The sequence below is a fragment of the Mesoplodon bidens genome (assembly GCF_964165515.1).
Source record: "Mesoplodon bidens genome assembly, chromosome: 6".
Classification (NCBI taxonomy): domain Eukaryota; kingdom Metazoa; phylum Chordata; class Mammalia; order Artiodactyla; family Ziphiidae; genus Mesoplodon; species Mesoplodon bidens.
The window spans coordinates 45,092,219-45,117,310 of NC_138162.1; the positions used below are offsets into that span (position 1 = coordinate 45,092,219).

The following is a 25,092-nucleotide window of genomic DNA, read 5'->3' on the forward strand; positions in this document are numbered from 1 at the left end:
TAAAGTAAAAATAACCCAAATGCATTTTCACAGGCTATGAGAATCACCAAAGGGAACATATACATAAATCATGACAGAGTGAGGGTCTCTTGGAAATAAGACAAGATTTTTTTAAAGGATGAAAATGGATGAATTTTAAAGATCTTATACCCATGAAGCAGCCAATATTAAACAATAGCATTGTTGAAATAAATGTTTAAGATCAAAGGGTAACATACATCTGCATAATTTCCATAAGATTGGTTGAAAGGGAAAAAAAAGCTACCTCAGTGCTTGTTTAAATATTGCTGCCTGCCAAGGATTTTGGTTATTAATTTTTTCTCAGGTTGAGGAGACAAGGACCGAGAAAAATTATTTGGATTTGAGCATCTGGAAGACCTATGTGATTCCTACTGTGCATTAACTTAACCTTAACGTTGGAGGGACATGCATTAAAGAAAGCCAGTAAAATCAGAGAATGGGGTCTTCTGGTAAATCTCATACTTTGGTTTGTAAGAAAACTTGTATACACGGAAGTTTACCAATTTTCCGGAATCAGAAAATAATAAAATACACATAACGTTAACCAATTTGGAATCCTACCCCTGCCTTCCTTTCCCCTCTCTATCCAGTGAGTTAGCTTCTCATACCAGCTCTCGATTTACCCGAGCACACACTGTTTATGCCGAAGGGCCTGGCAACGCTTCTGTCTCACCCCCAGTTCTGGCCGGCCTCCCCAACTCCAGGAGCCCCAAACACAGGTTCCAGAGGCCAGCACGGAAAGCACAGCCGGACTCTCGAAGGCGTGGGAACCGGAGCGGGGCGCTCCTCCTCCCAGGCTGGGCGGAGCCGGGCCTCGCTGGGTAAGTGCGTGAGGCCGCGCCGGGCGCTCAATCGCGGCGGGCGCTGCTGCGCGGTGCGCGGGGCCAGGGGCGCGGTCGCACCGCTCTGGGGCTGAGCCCGGCCAGGGTCCGCGCGCGGAGCCTCTCGGAGCGCACCGTCCCGACCCACCCAGGCGCTTCGCCCCGCCCCGACGTTCCCGCCAGTGGCCTAACCTGCTTGACTCGCCGAACTCGCCGCAGCCCCCGGCGGCAGCAGGTGGCCTCGGACTAGCCTCTGTCACCGTTGCCCGAGTGGCCCGCGCGGCCCGGAGCCCTCTCGGTCGCCCCCGACAGGCGGGATGGAGCCGGACGGGGACCTGGAGGAGCTGGCCCGGCTGCGCTCCGTCTTCGCCGCCTGCGACGCGAACCGCTCGGGGCGCCTGGAGCGCGAGGAGTTCAGCGCGCTGTGCGCGGAGCTGCGCGTGCGGCCGGCCGACGCCGAGGCCGTGTTCCAGCGGCTCGACGCCGACCGCGACGGCGCCATCACCTTCCAGGAGTTCGCGCGCGGCTTCCGCGGGGCCCACCGCGGGAGACGGCGCTGGGGCCGGGGGCCGCGGGAGCCCGCGTTCACTGCGGCCCTGGTGGGGTCCGACCCCGGGGACAGCCAGGAGGACGAGGGCGACGAGGACGCGGCGGCGGCACTGGCCGCCCACTGGGACTCGGCGAGCCCGGGCCAGGCTTGGCAGGACTTCCAGGCGCGACTCGGGGACGAGGTCAAGTTCATCCCCAGGTGCGTGTGTGGTTTGCAGAGCGGAAGGTGGTGGTGGTGTTACCTCCCTGGGACGCTGCCATCTCTCCCTCTTACACTCGGAGTGTGCAGACCCAGTGGACCCCCCCCCCTCTGTCTCTCTCTGTCTGTCTCTCTGTCTCTCTCTGTCTGACTCTCTGTCTCTCTCTGTCTCTCTGTCTCTATCGCTTTCCTCCATTCACCGACGCACTTTTTTTTAAACATCTTTATTAGAGTATAATTGCTTTACAATAGTGTGTTAGTTTCCGCTTTATAACAAAGTGAATCAGCTATATGTATACATACATCCCCATATCTCCTCCCGCTTGCGTCTCCCTCCCACACTCCCCATCCCACCCCTCTAGGTGGTCACAAAGCTCCAACCAGGGTCCTTTTTTTTTTTTATCTTTATTGGAGTATAATTGCTTTACAATGGTGTGTCAGTTTCTGCTCTATAACAAAGTGAATCAGCTATACATATACATATGTTCCCACATCTCCTCCCTCTTGCGTCTCCCTCCCTCGCACCCTCCCTATCCCACCCCTCCAGGTGGTCACACAGCACCGAGCTGATCTCCCTGTGCTATGCGGCTGCTTCCCACTAGCTCTCCACCGACGCACTTTTAACTCTTCCAAGACGGGATCTCCTAGAGTTAAGGAAAAGGAATGCGTTCCGAGTCACAGTTCGGGGAGAAAGTTTCACTTGCTCATTTCTCAGTTTCACAAGCCAGAGTGAAATCCACAGCGTCCGGAGATTGTTCCGGGACGCTGGTTTAGGAGCGCTCCCCGAACCTCAGAGACTTGATTACATCACCTCCTACTCCTGGCCTCCAGGCTGCACCCGGAGCAGCAATGCTCGGTGACCCGGGCCGCTAGCCAATTTGCCATTCTCTATGGTGGTTTTTGTGTTTGTTGTTTTCCTGCTACTACGTAGAAAACAAGACATTGTTGCGCATTTATATTGCTGCACACAAAGATTCACCAATGCCTACTATGTGCTAGGCATTTTACAGGTTAATTCGTTTAATACTCAGAATAACCTTGGGGGTGGACGTTCTTATCTGTGATTAGTGGAGAAATTTAGACCTAAAGACGTTAAGGGACTTGCCCAGTTACTAAAAGAGCAGCATTTGATCCCAGATGTTGTGAATTTAAAAACTCTCACTTTTTATACCACAGAATAAAATCATACAGTAAACTCTCACTCTTGTGTCTGCGACAGAAATAACATAGTATCAAGTTACTTAATTCTCAGGGGGAAAGGGGATGCCTGCAGGTTTGGGGCATGGTGGGAAAGATATTCAGGTTTTATTGAGATTAATTTGCATCTATCTCTGCCTAGAGTCATGGTATGTCTTGAGCTATTTTCACTTCTTCCTCAGGCGCTACAAACATCTTAATACTGTAAAATGTTTTTCTGCTCTCTGGATTTTCATTGAAATTTTATGCATCTCTGGTTGTCATTATTAGGAAGATCTGAACATTTTGCTTGGCAGTTCACATATCTGAGACATAAGACTCAGAAAAGGAAATAGCCCTGGAAGGCAGCAGTGGCCTGGCTCACCCATTCACCGCTTAGACCTGCAGGGCTGGGAATCCTCACTTCCTCCTCCGCCCAGCTTCTCCCTCCTGTTTGGAAAGTTCAGGAATACTGGGCGTAGAAGGTTACTCACTGCAGTATAAGAGAGATTGTGTAGAGAAAGTGGGCGTGATACCCATCTTTTCTGTTATTTACAAATGAGTGAAAATGCAGTGTCTCCACCAGGGAAGTAGAAAAATTTAAACTTTGCTATAAGCCATACACTTTGAATCATCTTTCATCTGTAACTTGGTTTGGGTCCAGCTAGTTTAAAAAGGTAACAATATTAAGAATAAGAAAAGGTAAGACCACACCATATTTTATACACACACACATACACATACACACACACAGACACACTGAACTACTTTTCAGAGTTGCTAAGTCTCAGCAGCCAATATTTGACACTTAACCTTTAAATGATGAAAATGACCTTCTTAGGATCAGCATACAACCAGGTCTTAATATTATTGGTGACATTATTATTATCACGATGCCTTTCCGACTCTTGAGATGTTATTAAATATAATGGCACCAGCGTCACCTGGTAGACTTGTGTCCTAAGCCCCACCCCCGTCTTCTGCGAGATTAACAAGTACAATATTTGCCTTCCTGTACTCGTTCAAGTGGAAAAGAACTAAACTGAATTGCTTCACCTGATTGTTACTATGGCAGCCATTAGCTGTTTTGGTAAATTGAGTTGCTTCTATTCTACTTCCTCATACAGCTGTTCATCTTCCCTTCCTCCCATTCAAATGTGATAAAAATCTTTCATTATTGACAATGTCATTGCCATTATTTCAGCCAAATTAATTCTGCAAACGTTGAGTGCCTGTTTTGTGCCACTGTCTTAGGTACTGTCCTAGGTACTTGGAGACAAAGAGAAGGAGGAGATGTGGTTCATGCCCTCAAAAGTTCATAGTGTGGGTGAAATATTTCTCAAAAATTTCCTCAGAGGACATGTAAAGGCAGGAGAGTTATTTGCAGGAAACTCCGTGTATTGTGGACATAACCCAATAGACTGCCTGCAAGCAGGAACTTTCTTTGAATTCTTGAGTTTTTACCTTAAAAAAAAAAGAAGTCATGTTCACTTTATAATATACTGGGGCTTGGTTTAACATAAAATATTATATATTCTTCCAGGGGGAAAATTGTCTCTCTGGGAAGGTGTGCCATTTCATCTGGTTCCTTAGTTTCCCACCTGGCACTCCATCTTCCCCCAGGTGGCACCCTGTCCCATGCCTACCCTAGGGGGGTATTTGTGTACAGTTTAAGCAGAACAGATATCAGATATAGGAATGTTTGGTGCCTGCAAAGGCAAAACGTGGTAGTGATTTCCATTTCAAAGATCATTCAAACTCTTAGATCAAAATATTAAACAAATTTGGGTTAAAGTCCTCAGTCATCAATAATTGTAATATTAGAGAGAAAATAATCTTGCACTGTGAAAGAATAAAAATGGTCTCTGGGTGGTGTGTTAAATTCTCAAGTTGGTCTTCTCTTAGAAACTGAGAGACTCCTTTCCTTAAAGGTTGGGGAGGGGAGTATCCCATCATGTGACACTGTTAACCTGAGCTGGGCAGGTGTAAATGGTCCAGAGGGTCAGGATGGGCCGTTACCACTAGTTCCAGTAAGCTGAAACTAGGTCAGCCAGCAGGTGAAACCAGAATGGGCAAGGCAGTGTAGTTACGTAAGAGAATTCCGGAAGGAGGATTGTATCAGGCCAAGAAAAATCCATGAAGTGGGAAGAGAATGTCTGGGGAGAAACAGAGAGCAGAGTGTAATTACCTAGTGAAGCCAGTTTCTGGTGTCAGGGGCATTATCTTGGTGAAAGGGAGGTTTGTATCCAGTAGGTACTCAATAAATGTACTCAAATATTTGCTGAATGTTCTTTGATTCCCTCCTTCATATACTGAGAATGCAGTTAGTTCATGCTGCATGCATTCTCTTCATTTCTCTTGTTGGTTCCGTCCCTATATTTGCACATTCTGGTGAGAGCTGTTGTCTTCCGAGATTGGCAAGGAGAGAAGGATATAGGGTGTGTGTGTCTGTGTGTGTGTGCATTGAGCATTCGACTGAGGCGGGGTCATGACAGGAATTAACCTCTCTCCTCTAGTCAGAGCGGAAGCTTTCAGAATGTTCTCAATTCCATTTGTAGTGATGAGTGTCATCTGTGGGCTGATTCACTTTAACTTAGAACCCACGTTCTCACAAACAGAAACACGAGGGTCCAGCTGGCACCAGAACCACAGCGGACTTGTGAATGGGCACCAGTTTTGCCACAATAGCCAGATTAGGCCCAGGGTGGGTGGGTGCCTCTGGTGTAACAGGGGTTAGCGTGATTGGGGACCTGCCAGACAGGGCTGGGGCGGGATTTGTTCAGGCACCAAAATCAGACCTGTGTGGTCAAGCTGTTTCACATGATTTGTGCCCTTTCTACACACACAACGTTGAAGAAGAGTCTTCTGTTGAATAACTTAGAAACAGGAAATTTAATTGAGAAGAACCAAAACTACCCACATGTGAACTTTTATATGGATTGTCAAAAAGGTTTACTTCGGCATGTCCATGTAACTATGAAGATGATGTCTAAAATGGAGAGGAAAAGCAACAGGTGACACCAATCCCACTTAACTAGGACGTTTTAAAAAAACACGAAGCTACAAGTAGGCAGAGGCATAGTTTCATGGTCAGGGACTCCTTTACATTTCCCTTTCTTGGGGTCCACTTTAGGGCTTTTGCCTCTGATCGTCTTCTTGTAATAATGCAGTTGCTTCATAAGCCCGCTTCACCTTCATGACATGGTGCTTGGCAGGATGGGAAAGGGAGAGGAAAGATGGACGCAAAGAGAGAGGTAAACACGGAGAGGGCTGGAGACACGGAGTGAGAGGGGGACAGGGTGAGAGGAGGCAGAAGACAAGCAGACAGAGAGACTGATTGATTAGACAGTGCCTCAGTTTCCCCTCTCTTCCCACTCAGTGAGGGTATGGCCCTGAGACAGCTTGGGATGCGAGAGTTAAATCAGCTCTTCTCTGTTTGATCTCAGCTCTTGAGTATTTTCCACATGTGAGCATCTTGGTGCTTTGGACTGTGTTTTTAATGTTTGAAGATAAGTATATTTTTTTCATCCATATTGCCAGTTATATCTGCTGCTCATCCAAGGAGATAAAGATTGGTTCCAGCCTTGAGACACCATAGTGGGTTGGACTTCAGTCCTGGAAGAGGTTCAAAGATGTTTTTGACTGTGTGTGATGCTTACCTTTGGCACTGGCTTTGAGGCCTATCAGCATGCTAGCCACAGGCTCTCCAGAGATTTCCTGCCTCTTCTGCATTCAGAACTGGGGATATATATGTGTGTGTATGTGTGTGTGTGTGTGTGTGTATATGTATATCTTTATATGTCTCTATATATAGATTATATATATCTTTATTTTCTAACTGTTTCTGGTCTGTTGCTTTTTGTTTTTCCTCTTCAGTATATCCTCTATCACAATTATGTGTCATTACGCTACTGCTGAGTGGGAGACACCTGTCCATTTAAAGCACAGCTCTTCCTTGAACCATCCAAACCTTGCTCCTGGGCCCAGCAGGAGTCTCTGTATGGCTTATTTTTTTATGAGCTCTGGTTGCTGGTGGTGGCCCCTTCTGGTTCTGATATTTGAATTTCATCTCGAGGTAGTAATTTCTTTTTGGCCTCCTGGCCCCAGAAAGGTATTCTGGCCTCCCATCCTTAGAGGACTGCCAGTTTTGGCCATACAGACAGTGGCCTGCTCTGACCCTCAGATCTCACTGATTGTTCAGAGCTCTGCTGGCAGGTTTTGGTGAGAGATTGTTTACTCAGCCCTTATGGTATGGGTAAAAAGAAAAAGGCTTAAGATGGGGTGTCATTGGAAGACTTCCCTCCAAGGACCACAGACTCTTCTCTAGCTTGTCTTTTTGCCTGAAGTTTTCATTTACTTCTCTCCGGAATCACTGTTCAAATACATGGTCACTTTGAGCTTGTAAAACCTGTTTCTTGATTTCTTCCCAGATTACATGATTTTATTTCATTTGTAAAATGGAAGTAGCTGAATCGGGCTGATCTGCCTTGAATGGAAGCTTAGAGGCTGATGGCGGAGAAGAGAGCCTTTGATGATGGGGGAGGTTAGGATGCTGAGGTGATTCCAATGTCTGCTTTTTTCTCCTAAGAGGATATACAGTTTACTTTCTTGCTTCATGTGTAGCTTGTGAAAGCTTAGTTGCACCTGACAGCAGTATATCGTTGGAGGGAAGAAATGGGAAGAGAGTATTTATTGTGGGTATTTGGGCTGCTCCTCTCTGACTCTGTTAGTCTCATATCAGGTTGTAAAATGGAAAGTAAACACTGTTTCCCAGAGGAAAGCTGTAATGATGGAATGACACGTATGATTTCTTTGATACTAATTCCTCCAAAAAAAAAGTTTCACTGCTTCAACTGGTAAATATTTGGGGTCTTCCAAATTATAATTGCCTTTGTCAGAGTAATTATAAAAAGAGAAAAGTGAATTTTAGCCCTTAAGGCCTTAGTCTATATGTCTTAGAAAAACAAGACATATAGATGCAGTAGCTCAGACATGTTTCTTTCATTCTTTCTCTAATTCCCTCGGTATTCATGTGCCTGCCAGTGTCCCAGGCACTAGAGAGACTCCTTCGTAGACCTGACCTTCAAGGAGCTCATTGTCTCACGTTTTTGTTGTTGTTGTTTTTTTTTTAAGAAGATGTTGGGGGTAGGAGTTTATTAATTTATTTATTTATTTTTGCTGTGTTGGGTCTTCGTTTCTGTGCGAGGGCTTTCTCCAGTTGTGGCAAGCGGGGGCCACTCTTCATTGTGGTGCACGGGCCTCTTACTATCGTGGCCTCTCTTATTGCGGAGCACAGGCTCCAGACGTGCAGGCTCAGTAGTTGTGGCCCACAGGCCTAGCCGCTCCACGGCATGTGGGATCCTCCCAGACCAGGTCTCGAACCCGTGTCCCCTGCATTAGCAGGCAGATTCTCAACCACTGCGCCACCAGGGAAGCCCCGTCTCACGTTTTTAAATACCTAGGAGTTTCTGACATGTGAAGGACCTGAGATGCGGTATAATAAATGCAGAAAAATACCTCAGGGCACATCTCCAGACTATGGACATTTCACGTCAGGAGTGTTTCTCAGTCTTTATGTGTATGCTTGGCAATCTTAGAAGACTAAACATTTATGTTTTCATTTTATGTTATTATATGATAATATAAAACAAATTAATTTGAGCACATTTGGAATCACCTGGATGACTCTTACATGACAGATTTGGCTACACTGTTTCAAAACCTGCCTCTGTGTTTAAGATTGTATGGCATCTGTTCCTTGTCATGGGCTGATGAGGAAGGCACAACAGTGGACTTGGTGCAAATGATGTGTCCATGTAAATTGAACGTGACCAACAGCACAGGGTGTTGGGTTGTCTGTGTCCTCAATGGAAAAGTGATCAGGGAGTGGGGTTTTGATCCTGTAAGTGTGGCTGGAAAACGCAGCACACAAGCTGCCAGGACCATACTGACACTGGCTATGGGGGTGTAGTTTTAGTAGAAGTGCATCCCTTGTCAGTTTAAATGAATGTTGCTAATTCTCATTCCACTGATTTTGCAAATGCGTGTTGGTCACATAAATGTCTGGGAGCTATAAGTATAAGGGGTTTATATCTGGTTTATGTTTGTTTATAGTTAAGTGACATAATATAAACAATATTTACATCAACTCTGGAAGCCATAGGAGATATTTTCTTTAATAAGGTCTACATGTTTATCAAGTGTGAGAAATACTGTTCTAAAAGGACTTGAAATCCTCAAGAACTGTATAAGATTGAAAACATTAGTTTCTCTGTTTTTCATTGCTTATTGATCTCGTCCGTCATTTAAATCGAGGGCATAATATTGTGGAATAAGTTCATCTTAAATTGTTCCCAGTCTTAAGGATCATTTTTGTTATTTGCCCACAGAGGAAACTCTTCTTGCCGTTTTCCTATGTCATTCATTCACTCCTTCATTTAAAAAACTTTTTTTTTAATCCATGTGTGCCTGGGACTGCACCAGGAATGAGGTGCTTTAAAATGATATCCAGTCAAAAATCAAAAGTTTCTTAGACAGTTTCTCTCTCTCCAGAGGTGATGGCACCAGTGAGAGTAATGAACGGGAATAATCACAAGGTGGGTGGTCTGGGTCCTGCTTTCACTGGGGGTCAGAAATCAAGCAGACCAAATTGACAGATGAATGGATAAAGAAGATGTGGCACATGTATACAATGGAATATTACTCAGCCATAAAAAGAAACGAAATTGAGTTATTTGTAGTGAGGTGGATGGACCTAGAGTCTATCATACAGAGTGAAGTAAATCAGAAAGAAAAACAAATACCGTATGCTAACACATATATATGGAATCTAAAAAAAAATGGTTCTGATGAACCTAGGGGCAGGACAGGAATAAAGACGCAGACATAGGGAATGGACTTAAGGACACGGGGGCAGGAAGGGTAAGCTGGGACGAAGTGAGAGAGTGGCATGGACTTATATATATTACCAAATGTAAAATAGATAGCTAGTGGGAAGCAGCCGCATAGCACAGGGAGATCAGCTTGGTGCTTTGTGACCACCTAGAGGGGTGGGATAGGGAGGGAGGCACAAGAGGAAGGGGATATGGGGATATAAGTATACATATAGCTGATTCACTTTGTTTTACAGCAGAAACTAAACAATGTAAAGCAATTATACTCCAATAAAGATGTTAAAAATAATAATAAAGGCATTAATTTTTTTAAAAAAAGAAAAATCAAGTGGACAAACTAAATTCAGGGAGTTTCTTCCTCTCTTCAGTAGAGCAGTTATCTCCATTTATGTTGTGTGGTGGTGTCACAGTTCCAGCAAGAGAGACTCTAGGCCCTGTCAAATTATCTCCACGTTCCCTCCTCTTACCACCCTGTGGGCTGTGACTGATGTAATGGAGGGGGGCTCACAAACTTTGAAGCCTTCGGGGCCAGGCAGGTAACATAGACCTGGTGGAGTGGAGTTGGGGCCCAGTGGCAGCCTCTGCTTCATATGCTGGGGGGACGGACAGATGCTGCCATGCAAGACATCGGCCCAGTGTTGCCAGCGACGCCAACTTATAAAGGATGGTGAAAAATCCAGATTTTAAGTAGGAATCTCCAGTTTTGCATATTCCATGAAGGACAAAGCACAGAGGCGGGAAAGATACTTTTTCCAGTTTGCAACCCCTGTTTCCTACCTGAGAATGTGCCCTAGTAAATTCAAGTGTCAGGCGTGATCTTGCTTTGAAGGTTCGTGTTGATGTGAACATGTGGTTCCATGGTACCCTAACTTAGAATTTTAATCATGCTACTTCTTCCCCTTCCAAGTTTGTGGGATAGTAGTTTGACCCAAAGATAGTCTGTCTTTACTCTCTTTTTTGCTCTTGGGTGTTCTTGTAGTTTCCTGAGTTACCTTGTTCAGGCTTAACAGATGTTGCTGTACAGTATTTACTGCCTCCAGATTTGCTGCCCTGATGGTGTGTCCTTGGAGGAGGAGGGCTGAGCTCTGAAAGCATTGAGATGTCCAGAACACCTTTTACCCTGATGTCTTTCTTTCTCTTCATTTGAAGCTGAAAGTATTTGTCACAGTTTTAAGATATGTTAAAAAAAAAAAAAGGAATGAAATAAAAATAAGGGAATTTAGTGATGAGAGGTTATATTTTCTGGTACCACAGTGGTATTTCCTTTCATTATTGGAATATTTTGTCCTTCAGTCAAAAAAAATTTTATGGGGATGAAAAGATGCTCATCACTAATCATCAGAGAAATGCAGATCAAAAGCATAATGGAATATTGCCTCATACCTGTTAGGATGGCTGTTATCAAAAACACAGAAAGTAACAATTGCTAGTTAGAATGTGGAGAAATTGGGACCCTTGTACACTGTTGGTGGGAATGTAAATTGGTGCAGCCACTATGGAAAATGGTATAGAGGCTCCTCAAAAAATTAAAAATAGAATTATCATAGATCCAGCAATCCCACTTCTGCATGTATATCCAAAAAAATGAAATCAGGATCTAGAAGAGATATCTGCACTCCTGTGATCATTGCAGCACTAGTCACAATAGCCGAGAGGTGGAAACAACTCAAGTGTCCATTGATAGATGAATGAATAAAGAAAATGCGGTATATACATACAATGGAATATTACTCAACTATACAAAAAGAAGGAATTTCTGTAGTATGTGACAACACAGATGGACCTGAGGACATTATGCTAAGTGAAACAAGCCAGTCACAGAAGGACAAATAATGTATAATTCCACTTATATGAGGTATCTGAAGTAGTCAACTCTTAGAAAGTTGAATGGTGGTTGCCAGGGGCTCGGTGATTGGGAAATGAAGAGTTGCAGTTCAGTGGGTTATAGAGCTTCAGTCGTTCAACATGAAAAAGCTCTAGAGATCTGCACAATAAGGTGCATGTAGGCAACAATACCATACACTTAAGAGTTTGTTAAGAATAGAGATTTCGGGCTTCCCTGGTGGCGCAGTGGTTGAGAATCCACCTGCCGATGCAGGGGACACGGGTTCGTGCCCCGGTCCAGGAAGATCCTACATGCCGCGGAGCGGCTGGGCCCGTGAGCCATGGCCGCTGAGCCTGCGCGTCCGGAGCCTGTGCTCTGCAACAGGAGAGGCCACAGCAGTGAGAGGCCCGCATACCGCAAAATAAAAAAAAAAAAAAAGAATAGAGATTTCATGTTATATGCTTCTTAACCACAAGAAAAGCAGACATGGAATACAAAATTTCTTTTTTACAGAGATAAGAGATTGGGATAGCTACAAGCTCTGTGTCTCATATCTTTTTGGATCAGTCCCAAATACAGGCTCTGTCAAGGTTTGTCCTTTAAATGTATTCACACCTGTCGTTTTCAGGTGACCAAGCAGAAACACTCGAAATAATGATACCTTCTGAGAGCTCCCTCCCACCACATACACACTGAAGGCAACCGCTCTCTTCAATTTCAATTTTTTGGGGGCATTTTATGGGCATGTTCAGCCATGATACCCCCTCACGATCATTACAATTATGGAGCATGCTCAAGTGACCATTTTGTTATAATGGTATCTCTGACCTAGAGTGTTGGGTTTTTTTAATGTCTGGATAGAAAACAAGTGCAGATGAGTTATTCATTCTGAAATCTGGTTGCAGCGGTGGAAGTTTCACCTGCTGTGTGCCTCTTGTGGCTGCCTGGTCCAGAGGTGGAGGGGTGGTGGGAGGTTGAGGCAGCCGGCGCTGGCTTGTTGCCCATCTCTTTAGGCATGGGGGTTGCACAGTGCATCCCCTGGCGTGACCCAGTCACCTCGTAATTCTTGCTCCTGTAGAACAGTTACAGTCTGCTCTGGCTGAGGTGGACGAATTCCTGAGGAGTCAACCAACATTTGCTTAGAAAATCCATGTTTTAGGATGTTCATATGTCATGTTTTCTAATGGACATGCCATAAACTAGTGTTTGTGTTTGTGATGCAAATATGTTTTCTTTTCCTCCTTGGGGATCTGTTGGCATAGCATGTACTTCAGTCTGGCAGAGATGGTTAGCCTGGGGATGTCAGTGAATGAATTACAGTGCATGCATTTCTACTCTAACACAGCACATGTATTCCAGACAAACCTCATGTTCTGCAAACACACAAAGGACATATGGACCAAAAAAGTAGGGATGGGGCTGATCTCTCCATATCTGTATAGCTTTGCAACCAGCATACTCAAAAAACCAGTAACAATCTGAATAAGATATTAGCACAATAAAAAAGTCACATTAGGGCCTCCCTGGTGGCGCAGTGGTTGAGAGTCCGCCTGCCGATGCAGGGGATACGGGTTCGTGCCCCGGTCTGGGAGGATCCCATATGCCGCGGAGCGGCTGGGCCCGTGAGCCATGGCCGCTGGGCCTGCGCATCCGGAGCCTGTGCTCCGCAACGGGAGAGGCCACAGGAGTGAGAGGCCCGCATACCGCAAAAAGAAAAAAAAAAAAAAAAAAAAAAAAGTCACATTAGATGCTTAATAGAAACATACGACAGTCCAGGGTACCAGTACAGAAAAACTGTAAATGTTTTAATGCAAGTATAGGATTTTTCACTTTGTTTTTTAAGGTGAAGGTAACTTGGTGGATGGAGGTACATGGGTTGTGGCCGCTGGATTACAGGAACAAGGACAGAATGCACAAAGACAACGCATGTGTACCGTCTGTGCTGGGAGGAAGCCCCCGCGGAATGGGCATTGTGTCCAGACTGAGTTCACCTGCAGCCGGCTGCCTTCAGCTGTGGTAATGGGCTTGCACTTGGTGACTGTTACTTGGGCACAGAGCATCGACATGCTGGGAATTGCAACTTCCACTTCTGCGTCATTCACCTATTGACCTAAGGGATGAGCTAATTGATGCTATAGGAACATGTACTGTGTCCGAGCAGTACTAGTCTTGAGTGAAAATGCATGGGAGGCTAAAGCAAGGCACAAAGCCAGAAATGAGGGTTAGATTGATTCTGTGTGTACAGGTCCGGAGGTTTTATATTGGTCAAAAAGGGATAGTGCATTGCCTCTCTCCTAAAAGATGACAGTGAATGAGCTGTCTTCAGGCTAATAAATATCTGTCCACAAAGGTCCACAGATCTGTTGGATAGGCTGTTACAATCCTAATGAACCCTGGTGAGAATTATGTTATGTTGTAGGTGAGCATTTGGGCCATTAAAAAGTGACCTATTCTGTTGAATAATATTTTATACAGTATTTTTTTTTTTTTTTTTTTTTTTTTTTTGCGGTATGCGGGCTTCTCACTGCTGTGGACTCTCCCGTTGCGGAGCACCGGCTCCGGACGTGCAGGCTCAGCGGCCACGGCTCACGGGCCCAGCCGCTCCGCGGCATGTGGGATCTTCCCAGACCGGGGCACGAACCCGTGTCCCCTGCATCGGCAGGCGGACTCTCAACCACTGCGCCACCGGGAAGCCCAGAATAATATTTTAAATTAAAGTTCTTATTTAGCAACTGAATAAGAATTCAGTTCTTATTGAATTCAATTTATTCAACCAAGTAAGCTGAATAATCTTATTCAACTGTTTTAAGCAGTACTAGCATATATTCATGGTGAAGCTGGTACATTTGTTTATGTGATTAACCCCAGGAAAAGTACAATGATATAAGCCACTGTGTTAGTTAGTTAGAGAAATAGAGCCAATAAGATGTGAGCGTGTGTGTGAGCATGTGTGTGCGTGTGTGGAGGTGAGGGGGCGTGGATTTATTTTAAGGAATAGGCTCACACGATTGTGGAGGCTGGCAAGTCTGTAATCTGCAGGGTGGGCCAGCAGGCCGGAGACCCAGGGAAATGCTGATATAGCAGTTTGAGCCCCAAGGCAGTGGGCTGATAGAATTCCCTCTTCCTTAGGGGTGCTCAGTCTTCACTGAAAGGTCTTCAACTCACTGGATGAGGCCTGCCCATGTTCTGGAGGGTAATCTGCTTTACTCGAAGTCTAACTGATTGAAATGTTAATCTCATGTACAAAAGACCTTCACAGCAACGTCCAGACATGTATGACCAAATATTTGAGCACTGCAGCCTAGCCAAGCTGACACATGACGTTAACCATCGCAACTACTAAAAAAAGTTTTCCAGATACTCTGTTTTTGAGATTCCCTATGCTATGCGAATTGGTTCTGGTGAGATCAGAGAGCATTTTTTTATTGCTTCCAGCTTATAAAATACGCACCAGAAATTTTTCAAATATTTATTTGAATCTGGAAAAATCCCTATACATATATTATATTCCCCTTGTACCCCTTCCAAATTCCTAAACACTTCAAAACCACATATCAAATTTCAGGGGTGGTTTAAAGTTATTAATATTTTTCTATCTGCCAAGAAGAGGCTTACCCTCCCTGTGTTCATGGCTCTGAGATGCCCCCTGGGAGAAGAGGGCTTCTTCACCCTGGTGTCTACCCCTCCATTCTCACCCTACAACCTCACTCATCCCCCAAATATCCATAACTCCACACTGAGCCCCTCATGGAAGAGACATCTTGGATTTAAGCAGCCTCTCAGCCATCTGGCAAGTCACGCCAGCACTTTACATTGCTGCACTTTCCCAGGCAGTTCTGCTTGCTTGCTCGCTTCCTTCCTTTACCTCCTCTCCCTCTCTCCCTCCCTCCCTCCCTTCTGCAAATGCTGTGGGAAAAGCACTATGCTAAGAAGTCCAAAGGTGAAGTTTTCATGAGAAATTGTACAAAAATCCCTAGAGTAGGAACAGGTTCTTACTTTACTGTCCCCAACTGCTAGTTTTTGTCCCTGAGTTGGTAGAGCTAACAGGGATGCAAATTGAGAGGCACAGGGAAGCCCAAAATGTTCCACCAGATACAGGTCCTAAAACTCAGCCATAAGGAAGCCGTGAGTTCCATGCTCAGTTTCCCAGGACAGGCATTATTCAGCTCCCAGGAGCTCTGCAAACGCTGGTTTTAAATCACGTCTTTTCTCAGGCTCTGCAGCTCAGGGCCTCAGACCAGCAACACTGGCCACACCCGGGAGCTCTTCCAGCAACGCAGACTGTAGGCCCCACCACAGACCTACTGAAGCATCTGTGTTTTAACGAGATCCCTGGGAGACTCGTGCATGTCTTCAACTCGGCTGAGGAAATGAGAACTGAGGGTGTGGAATGCAGCCACATTTGGTTGGGAGCTGCTATTCAAAAGGTAGAAAAGCCCCGGAAAGAGAATGTGGAACTGAGGTAGAAAAGATAAACATCCCGTGCTTCACATTTTGCCTTGGGTTGCCTCTGACATGAAATCCAAATTGTGAAGTGTTCATGACTGAATTTCCCATGAAGATAAAAAATATATACTTCCTCGAATATATTGTGTAATATTTTGTGAACGTGTTCTTCAGAGACAAATACACCTACAGAAGAGTGCAAGGAGCTTGGTATACGGCTTGCTGACTCTTCACAGATGGAACACTCTCATATTCGGCGTCCAGATCTAGAAACAGCACGCACCTAGAAGCCCCGGTGCTTCCTTCTAATCACCACAGCCCCTCCCTGACCCCCAGGCATGATTTCTTGGGTGTTTTTTTTCCTTACTACATAGGTTTGGCTTCTTGCACTCACCATTATGCTTGTGAGCCTGTAGTTGTAGATCTGTCATTTTCTCTACTGTATTCATTGTGTGAAGATATCACAGTTTATCCATTTTACTTTTCATGGCCATTTGGGTCATTTCTACTTTGTGGCTATTACATAGCATGCCGCGATGGGCAGTCCATCTCTTGGTAAGCATATGGACTCACACAGTGCCTTGCTTTTAATAACTGTTTTCAGAATAACTTCAGCTCTCCTTGCTAACTCAGGGTCATCATTATGAAGCTGCGTTTCATCCTGGGTTGTGGTGTAGCATATCCCCAGGATTTGTGGGGATGGTAGTTCAGTTTGGCTTTTTGAGTTCCTGTGTGCATTTTCTGTTCTTGCTGCCAGGTGACGGTTTACTATTGTCAGTTCTTCCTTCCTTCCTGGGTACCTTTGTTTACTGAAGACGCAGAAAGCAAACTGATCAGATGTATTAGAACTGTGTTCAGAACCCCTTTGAATGCATGTTAGTCCTGTGCCAAGGAGGGGGCTCACAGGCTGCTCTTCGTTCTCTCCTGACTTTGTCTGCTTTTGTATTCTTCTCAGGGCCGGATGCCTGAGCTTCAAAGGGCTGGAGTGCTGCCGTCGTTTTGAAATTAATTTTTTTTGGCGGTTTTATTCCTTTTCCATTTTTATTTATATTTTAACTCCTTGCCCCCTTTCGTTCATTTTGAAAGTTCCCCAAGGTAGACACTGTAGTTCTAATTGTCTTTGTAGAAATTATCCCATGCAGAAGAGGTCCAAGAGGGAGGGGATATAGGTATACACATAGCTGATTCACTTCATTGTACAGCAGAAACTAACACAACATTGTAAAGCAATTATACTCCAATAAAAAGAAAAAGAAAAGTAAGCACAAAACATGGATTTATATTATTATGAATACATGTGAGAAGTATGCACCTAGCCAAGAGTAGGCATGGTGTTATGCTGAGATGAATCCACAGAAGTCTGGCAAGTCTTGCACCTGGGTCTTGGGCCCCAGACCAATAGTTGGTTATTGATTATTGATTATTTTTAATGCTCTTTTCTTTGAGTCTCGGGAAAATGCTACAAAAACTGTACCTGGAGGTAAACAGATACTGCTGCTTTGTGAGGTTCTCCTTGTCCACTCAGGCCGATTATTGTAATAACCTATTACAGCTCCTTCTTTAGTACCACTTGTATTTAAAGCAACCATTCAGCTTTTATTTCTATTTTGTTTAGTAGATTTTAGGCCAATTCTACACTCCAGAAGGGATGTTATCCACACAGGTGAGAGAGGGCAGCTCATACCTCAGGGAAGCAGAACTGGAAACAAGGGCAAAATAATGGTTTCAGATGAAAAATGTAAACTGAGATAAATGTAAATGCACAGTTGACTGAAATTGCTTTTTCATTATCTGATGAACCAGTGAATTAAGATGATGGCTCGAGAAAAGACCGGTTTCTCTTTTCTTGGCTCTCCAGAGGGGTTGAGGTCAGATTCCTTCAGGAGATAGTGTTTGCAAATCTGCAGGTTGGTTGCTCTTCCAGTGGACTATGGCTCTGGGAGCACAGAAGTGGACTAGTTTTCAGGGCAGCTGATCCTGGTATAATGTGGAAAAGTCCGATTTTAATAGCTTTTTTTGGCTACCTTCTTTTTTAAATCACATTCCAGAAAATCACCCTTTGGTTCTTCAGAAAATCAAATGAAAAAGTAATTAAACTCCCCTGCAGGTTGCTAGGGAAGCAATGAACTGCAAAGTTGATGAGCAGTGGAGTGTATCTCAAGAAACTTCTATCTTGTGGAAAATATACCCTGGGCATCGTTGAATGAGACCAGGAACCTCTCAAAGGGTTTTAACTGTTGAAATGTCAAAATTAAAGATGTCAACAACATTTTATTTTAGAGGGGAAGTGTGTTCAAGAAAATTTGTAAGAAAATCTCTACAACTAATTTTGCGTTATTTTGATATTTTTTCATCCATCTCTGCATAAACAGAGAGACTGGAAAACCTTTATTGGTTTTTCATGGTTAGGTAGCAAGGTAGGTAGGTAAAAGTCAATGGTTAGGTAGCAAGGTAGGTAGGTAAAAGTCAATGATTCTTAAAAGTAGATTAAAATTTTTTCTGTGATATTTTTGTACCGTAACTAAACAAACACTACATGTATACAAATAGTTTTAAGATAGTTCAAAGTCATAGAAAAGAAATTCTCATTTAACTACATGATTATCAGGGCTAACTCCTAAAACCTTTCAGAAAGACTTTTAAGAAGGCCAGAGCAGGTTGTGTACAATCTCCAACAGATTTCCTTGCCAGTATCATGTATACTCAAGCATAAGGTCGAGATTTAACTGTTGAAGACAATGTGACTGTAGCTTATGCACCTAACAGTTATCCTTTCATGATATCAATAATAATTTAGAGTTAAATGCCAGTCATTCAATAGTTAGTAGCAGTTATTCAATATATATTAAATACGAATTCAAGAAGTAAGTTTACTTAAAAAACTAAAAATAGAACTACCATATGACCCAGCAATCCCACTACTGAGCATATACCCTGAAAAAACCATAATTCAAAAAGAGTCATGTACCACAGTGTTCACTGCAGCACTGTTTACAATAGCCAGGACGTGGAAGCAACCTAAATGTCCATCAACAGATGAATGGATAAAGAAGATGTGGCACACGTATACAGTGGAATATTACTCAACCATAAAAAGAAACGAAATTGAGTTATTTGTAGTGAGGTGGATGGACCTAGAGTCTGTCATACAGAGTGAAGTAAGTCAGAAATAGAAAAACAAATACCGTATGCTAACACATATATATGGAATCTAAAAAAAAAAAAATGGTTCTGATGAACCTAGGGGCAGGACAGGAATAAAGACGCAGATGTAGAGAATGGACTTGAGGACATGGGGAGGGGGAAGGGTAAGCTGGGACGAAGTGAGAGAATGGCATGGACTTATATACACTACCAAATGTAAAACAGATAGCTAGTAGGAAGCAGCCGCAGAGCACAGGGAGATCAGCTAGGTGGTTTGTGACCGCCTAGAGGGGTGGGATAGGGAGGGTGGGAGGGAGGGAGACGCAAGAGGGAAGAGATATGGGGATATATGTATATGTATAGCTGATTCACTTTGTTATACAGCAGAAACTAACGCAACATTGTAAAGCAATTATACTCCAATAAAGAAGTTAAATTAAAAAAAGTTTACTGCTGAGTGAACAGATAGAATTCACTTATATCCCAGAATATGCTAATTTTAGGAGAGAAAATGAGTTCTTTGCTGGTACTCATGTTTCTGTGGTATATAGTAAGAAGTCTTTGGGAGATTTTAGACAAGCAAATCCTTATCTTCTATAGAAGCTGGTGATGGGTTATCTATGTAATGCAATATTTTAATAAGTCCATGTTGATCTTCATAAAATCATGTGATTTAATTTGTTTTTAAAACTCACATATATATAATAATATTTATAAACTTAAACATTATTTTGTTTAAAATGCATCCTAATTTATTATTGAAATATATTTAGGATTCACCATATTGTTTTAGCCATTTAGCTTGGATGGAGTTCTGATTTCAGCATCCTCAACCCACAAACACACAAATCTGAAGTGGAAGAAAATGAAGCGGTCTCTGTGTATCAGAAATATTAGTTAGAAATCCCCACAGGACATTTTCTCCAGTGATGATTTTTGACTCTCTTCAGCTTTCTTAGTGTATGTTATATAGCAGATATTGGCTGCTTCCCTGTTGGAAACAGTGTGAAAGGAGAAAGGGGAAAATTAAATCAAGGCAAAAGGCAGCCAGCAGGTTGAAGAGGAGTGTATGCCCTTGCATGTAGATTTTAGATGCAACCCGGTGTGCTTCTAGAATCTCTCCTTTCTCACTGTGTTCAGAAGGGAATTGACCCTTTTCAGTTTGGCAATCAGATATACTAGTTTGTCTCCTTCCTGACCCTGTGCCCAGCCAGTCTCATCTGCTCCCTCCTCACCACTGTCTTCTTTACCCTGCGTGAGGCAGAGTCCTTAGCCTGCCTCAGATCCAGTACAAAGCTCCACGTTCTCCACTCCACCCCGCACTGTGTCCGCCTTCCCTAGGCTCCGGCCTCATTCATTCATTAATGCAGGATCTGTTGCTGGTCATATCTCTGGGTGCTGCAAGGGATGTGGAGACTGATAGGGTAACTGGAAAGATAAAACATCCACAAAAAACTCAGTATATAGAGCTTCAGATAAAATGTGGCATGGGAAGGATTTCTTGTGGTTGAATCATTCAGAGCAGGCTTCATGGAAGAGGCAACTTTTGAGAGAGCCTTGACTGATGTGCAGAGTTTGATTTCTAGATAGGAGTTACAGAAAGTTTTGGTTTTGATCATAGAGTAAGATTAAAATATTCTTTGACTAGGGAGAGATAAAGCTGTTTCCCAACTCTTTTCAGTCTCAAAAATTGAGAAAAAAAATAGTTAAGGAATGGGATAATTTGAAATCAACCAAGATAACATATTTGTCTCCTTTTTTGAAAATTTATATATTGTGTGTTGGGCACTGTGCAAAATATTCGAGGACAGTGAACACCTAAGAGTGTTTAGAAGATAGGACGTTTGAAGGAAATGAGATAGGAAAGTAGAGTGGCTGTAAAATTGGTTCTCCAAACCAGAATTTTCCTATGAATAAAATGAGATCTAATATACTTAAAATTATCTAATATTACTGAAATATTATTTTGTCTGAAAATTGCTTTTATTATATATGTGGTCCTATAAAACAGTTCTATATAAAATTTTTTTAATAAATAAAAAATAAAGTTATTTCTAAAATATATAAAAATTTTTAGGTACATTAGTGCAAAGAAAATCTTTTAATAAATATGTGAACATTTAAAAATTGCAAAGCAGAGTAGTTTTGGAAAATATTTAAGTATTTTAATCTGTTGATTATTCATCTATCTCTAAAACTTTTCTGAAGAATATATATTTTTTCCAATGTGGTCTTATTATGCTTTTTTCCTCCATAAAATTGCTTGTAATCTTCTTTGGAGTTACATTTTATGATTATTAAATTTGAAATTGTTGACATCAGCAATTGACTCTTCTCTGTGGGTCATGTTTTTAATTAAGAAAATTATTCTGTGTACAAGGGCTGAAGAGCACTTCAAGAGCAAATCCTGTGATAAGGTTAGAGCAGATTCTACTAAACAGAGGATATTCTCAATTTTTTTTTGGTACTGACATGTATGAATATTGACTTTTGTTAATATTTCAGCCCTTGATTGTCACAAGTTCTGTTTTTACCTCCCTTCAAAGTACTTTCTTTGACAAATACTTTGACAAGTTTCTTAGCTTTTATAAGACAAGACTTGTAAAATAAATTATCTCCATTTATGACTCTTTTGAACATTTTCCCGTACTTAGATGCTTCAAAATTGTAGGCCTTTTCAACTTCATTTTATTTTGGTACAGAATATAAATTTAAAAGATGTAGATGCTGATGCTTCTTCAGGAGATTTGTGTCTTCTGGTTCATGTGGTTAATGATATCACTCTAATTCACTATAGTGGAGGATAAATGCTGACAAACTTTCTTTTAATAAGCCTATTTTTAAAGAATGTTTTCAGGTTTACAGAAAAATTGTGAAGATAGTACAGAGAGTTCCTATATAACCTGCACCCACTTTCCCTCATTTTTAACATTTTGCGTTGGTGTAGTAATTTGTTAAAATTAATGAAATGATATTGATACATTATTAGTAATTAAATTCCATACTTTATTCAGATTTCCTCAGTTTTTCCCTAATATCCTTTTTTTGGTTCCATCATTCCATCCAGGACACCACATTATACTTAGTTGTCATGTCTCCTGAGGCTCCTCTTGGCTGTGACAGTTACATATTTCAAGCAAGCTACACGGTTATCACCATCATTCTTGAGGAAAGGAAATTTGGTACTGAACTTTTTATTAAGCATGCATCTTTGTTTGTCTTGTGGGGTCATTGCTGCTAAAAGGATTTACTGCAAAATGTAAAAGCTTTACCATCCAGTAAAATAACTGGTTATACATTTAAAACACACTAAAAATGGTTAAATCACAGTAGCGAAAACATTCTAGTTACTTTCTATTGCTCTGTGGCAGGACTCTCCAACTTGTGTTTTCGGTACCTATTTCCTGTACACTGTGCCTGTAATTTCCCAATTTCCCATTGATGTGGCCAAATGGCTGCCCGGCAGCACTGTGCATCTATCTGCGGGTAGCGGCACAACTGGCTGGTTTTCCAGGTGGCCCGCAGTCAGACCCCTCCATCTTTCTCCATCACCATCGAGACCTGTAGGAGTTATCTGTCTCCAGCTTCTCTTGTCCAAGCTTAATTTGTTTTATCAGTGAGTATTCCTGTTTCCTGCTCCTGAAAGGAAAGTCTTAGTTACATTGTATCTAGAGAGAGTCAGGAAAGGAGAGATGGGTTTATCACTGATGGTCTTCTGATTTAGCGGCGCATTAGTGAGAAGCCTTTTCACTGCACACATGTCTCACGCTACCAGGTGAACGCTGAAGGTAAAAAGCGCACATCCACTAACTCACCCTGGTTTATTTTAATGCAGCTGTTAATGACTTTAATGCTTAAGAAAACCTTTAATGTATAGTTAGTACACAGTTTAATAACAATTACTACCTGTTAATGCAACTTTTTGATTACAGAAAAGGGGAAGTTCTGGATAAATGCTAAAGGACAACAGGCTTAAATTGGAATTGTTCCTGGCAAAACTGGGAAGGTGATAGATGCTGTCTAAAGGGAAAATTTAGCATAGAAACTGATATGGCACTCTTTATTTTCTCCCCAACCCCTATCTTTCCTGTCAAAATAGAAATTTTCAGTGAAAAATAACTATAATACACATAGTTGCACTAACATTACTAGATTAAATGCCTACATTTAACTTGACTCAAGGTAAATTGATAGAAATATTGGGAGAGTGAATGTGCATTATAAAGTAAGAACTCTGAAATAAAGACACATATTCCCACATATACCTGCCCACTGTCTACATATATAAGCACATTGATAATGTGATGTCCATAAATGAAAAACTTTGATATGGACTTAGGGACAGGGTGAGAGCAAAGGCCTGTGTTCCTGGGTACAGAAGGGTTAGGTCTGCATTGCCCCATCCCCATTCCTGTGCTCAGGGCCTTATGCTAATAGACTATAACAGGGATCAAAGTAAGGCCCATTTGGCCCTCTGCCTATTTGTGTAAATAGTTTTATTGGAGCACAACCAAGCTCATTCGTTGATTGTTGTCTATGGCTGCTTTCATGCTACAATGGCAGAGTTAAGTAGTTGCAACAGGGATGGTAAATATTTTATATCTGGTGCTTTAAAGAAAAGGTTTACTGACCCCTGGACTATATAAGCTTTGCAGACTGACCTCAGAGCATGACCCAACTCTCACTTTTCGGTGTCCCCTGCCCTGGCCCCATAAGACAACATTTCAGTCCAAGGGGCTTCCACACCACACGGCTTTCTTCCTTTCAGCCCTTTTCCAATACACAACATAGAAGCAGACAGGAGATAACCACCGACTTCTCTCTAACTCATTGGGGTAGAGGAGTCGAGAGGAAGCTTGACAATAGCTAATGTTTATCAATTACCTACAGCATGCCTCGCACTGTTGTCTGTGCTCCAGTTGGGTTAATCCTCACATTTCGCGGTAGGTTCAAGTACTCTACCCACTTTATAACTGAGGAAACTGGAGTTCAAGAGGTTAAGTGTTTCACCATGGGTCACAAGGCCAGGATGTGCTGAGGAAGCATGTGAATTTAGCCAGGCCATTACATTTACCCCGTGCACTCCTCCTTCCTGGCTTCAGGAGCCCTCAGCTGTTTCAAGTGTGCCATCCTTAAACCTTCAGCACAGTGCCTCTTGCTGGCTCTGTCTTCCTCCCTCCATTGGCAAACTCCCAGTAACTAAATTTCAGTGATTTTAAATAGGAAGCAATTTGCAATTTGAAATGTTTCTAGACTTTGCATAAATCTAGTTAACATGCTCACCTTCCAGGAAGTTTCCATTTTAAAACCTTTTGGGAAGTGTTTCCCAAATAAGTACTTAGGCAAGTAAAATATTTTTTCAGGGTGACATGAATCCAGGAGGAATTTTACCTGCAGGAGATGTATTTGGGCTGGGGGTCCTGGAGTAGGCAACAGTGGTTGATTACCTGAGCTAGATCATCCTCTGACTCAGCAGCAGCAAAACAGCTGAGAAAAGCCCAGGCCACTGGATTGGCTGTGTTTCCCAGTCTGTGGGGTTAGTGGCACCAGGTTGAATAAACCACTGTTTGTTTTCTCTAGAAGGGAGAGCCAGATCACCATTCTGTAACTGAGTTAATGAAGAGCAAAACCTGTTGTGAGAAACAGGTGGCCAGTGTGAGGCTGTTAGTGGGCAGAGGTACATCCTGTCTGGAAAGCAAGACTTGAACCTCCAAAAGAGAACTGATGCTGCCCTGTTCTAGCAGCACAGCTGGATTTTGGCTGTTGGAATTTATTTTCCAGTCAGTTGAGGTTTATTCTGAAAGTATGTGTACTATGTAATAAGAGTACATTTTGAAATCATTCATTTTCACTTAACTTGTAAGGGGGAAAGAGGCTAAGCCTTTCCCCCTCAACTGACTAAATGACAGTATGGTTTGTTCAGGGCAGCCAAAAAGATCAGTTGGTGTCACCTGAATAGGAATATACTCATTATCCTTATTCCCAAAGAGAAATAAACTATCAGATTTTAAAAAGACT

General features: G+C 42.7%; 1 protein-coding gene across 1 annotated transcript in view; it reads left to right on the forward strand.

Moving 5' to 3' along the window:
• Positions 1–1,159: 1,159 nt before the first annotated feature.
• The window catches only part of RASEF (RAS and EF-hand domain containing), a gene marked incomplete at its 5' end in the record, with an annotated part of 85,579 nt that continues 61,646 nt past the window's right edge, over positions 1,160–25,092 (forward strand). Inside the window, one exon of the mRNA XM_081236784.1 lies at positions 1,160–1,590. Within this exon, the coding sequence (XP_081092910.1) occupies positions 1,160–1,590 (431 nt within the window). The remainder of the gene's footprint in view (positions 1,591–25,092) is intronic.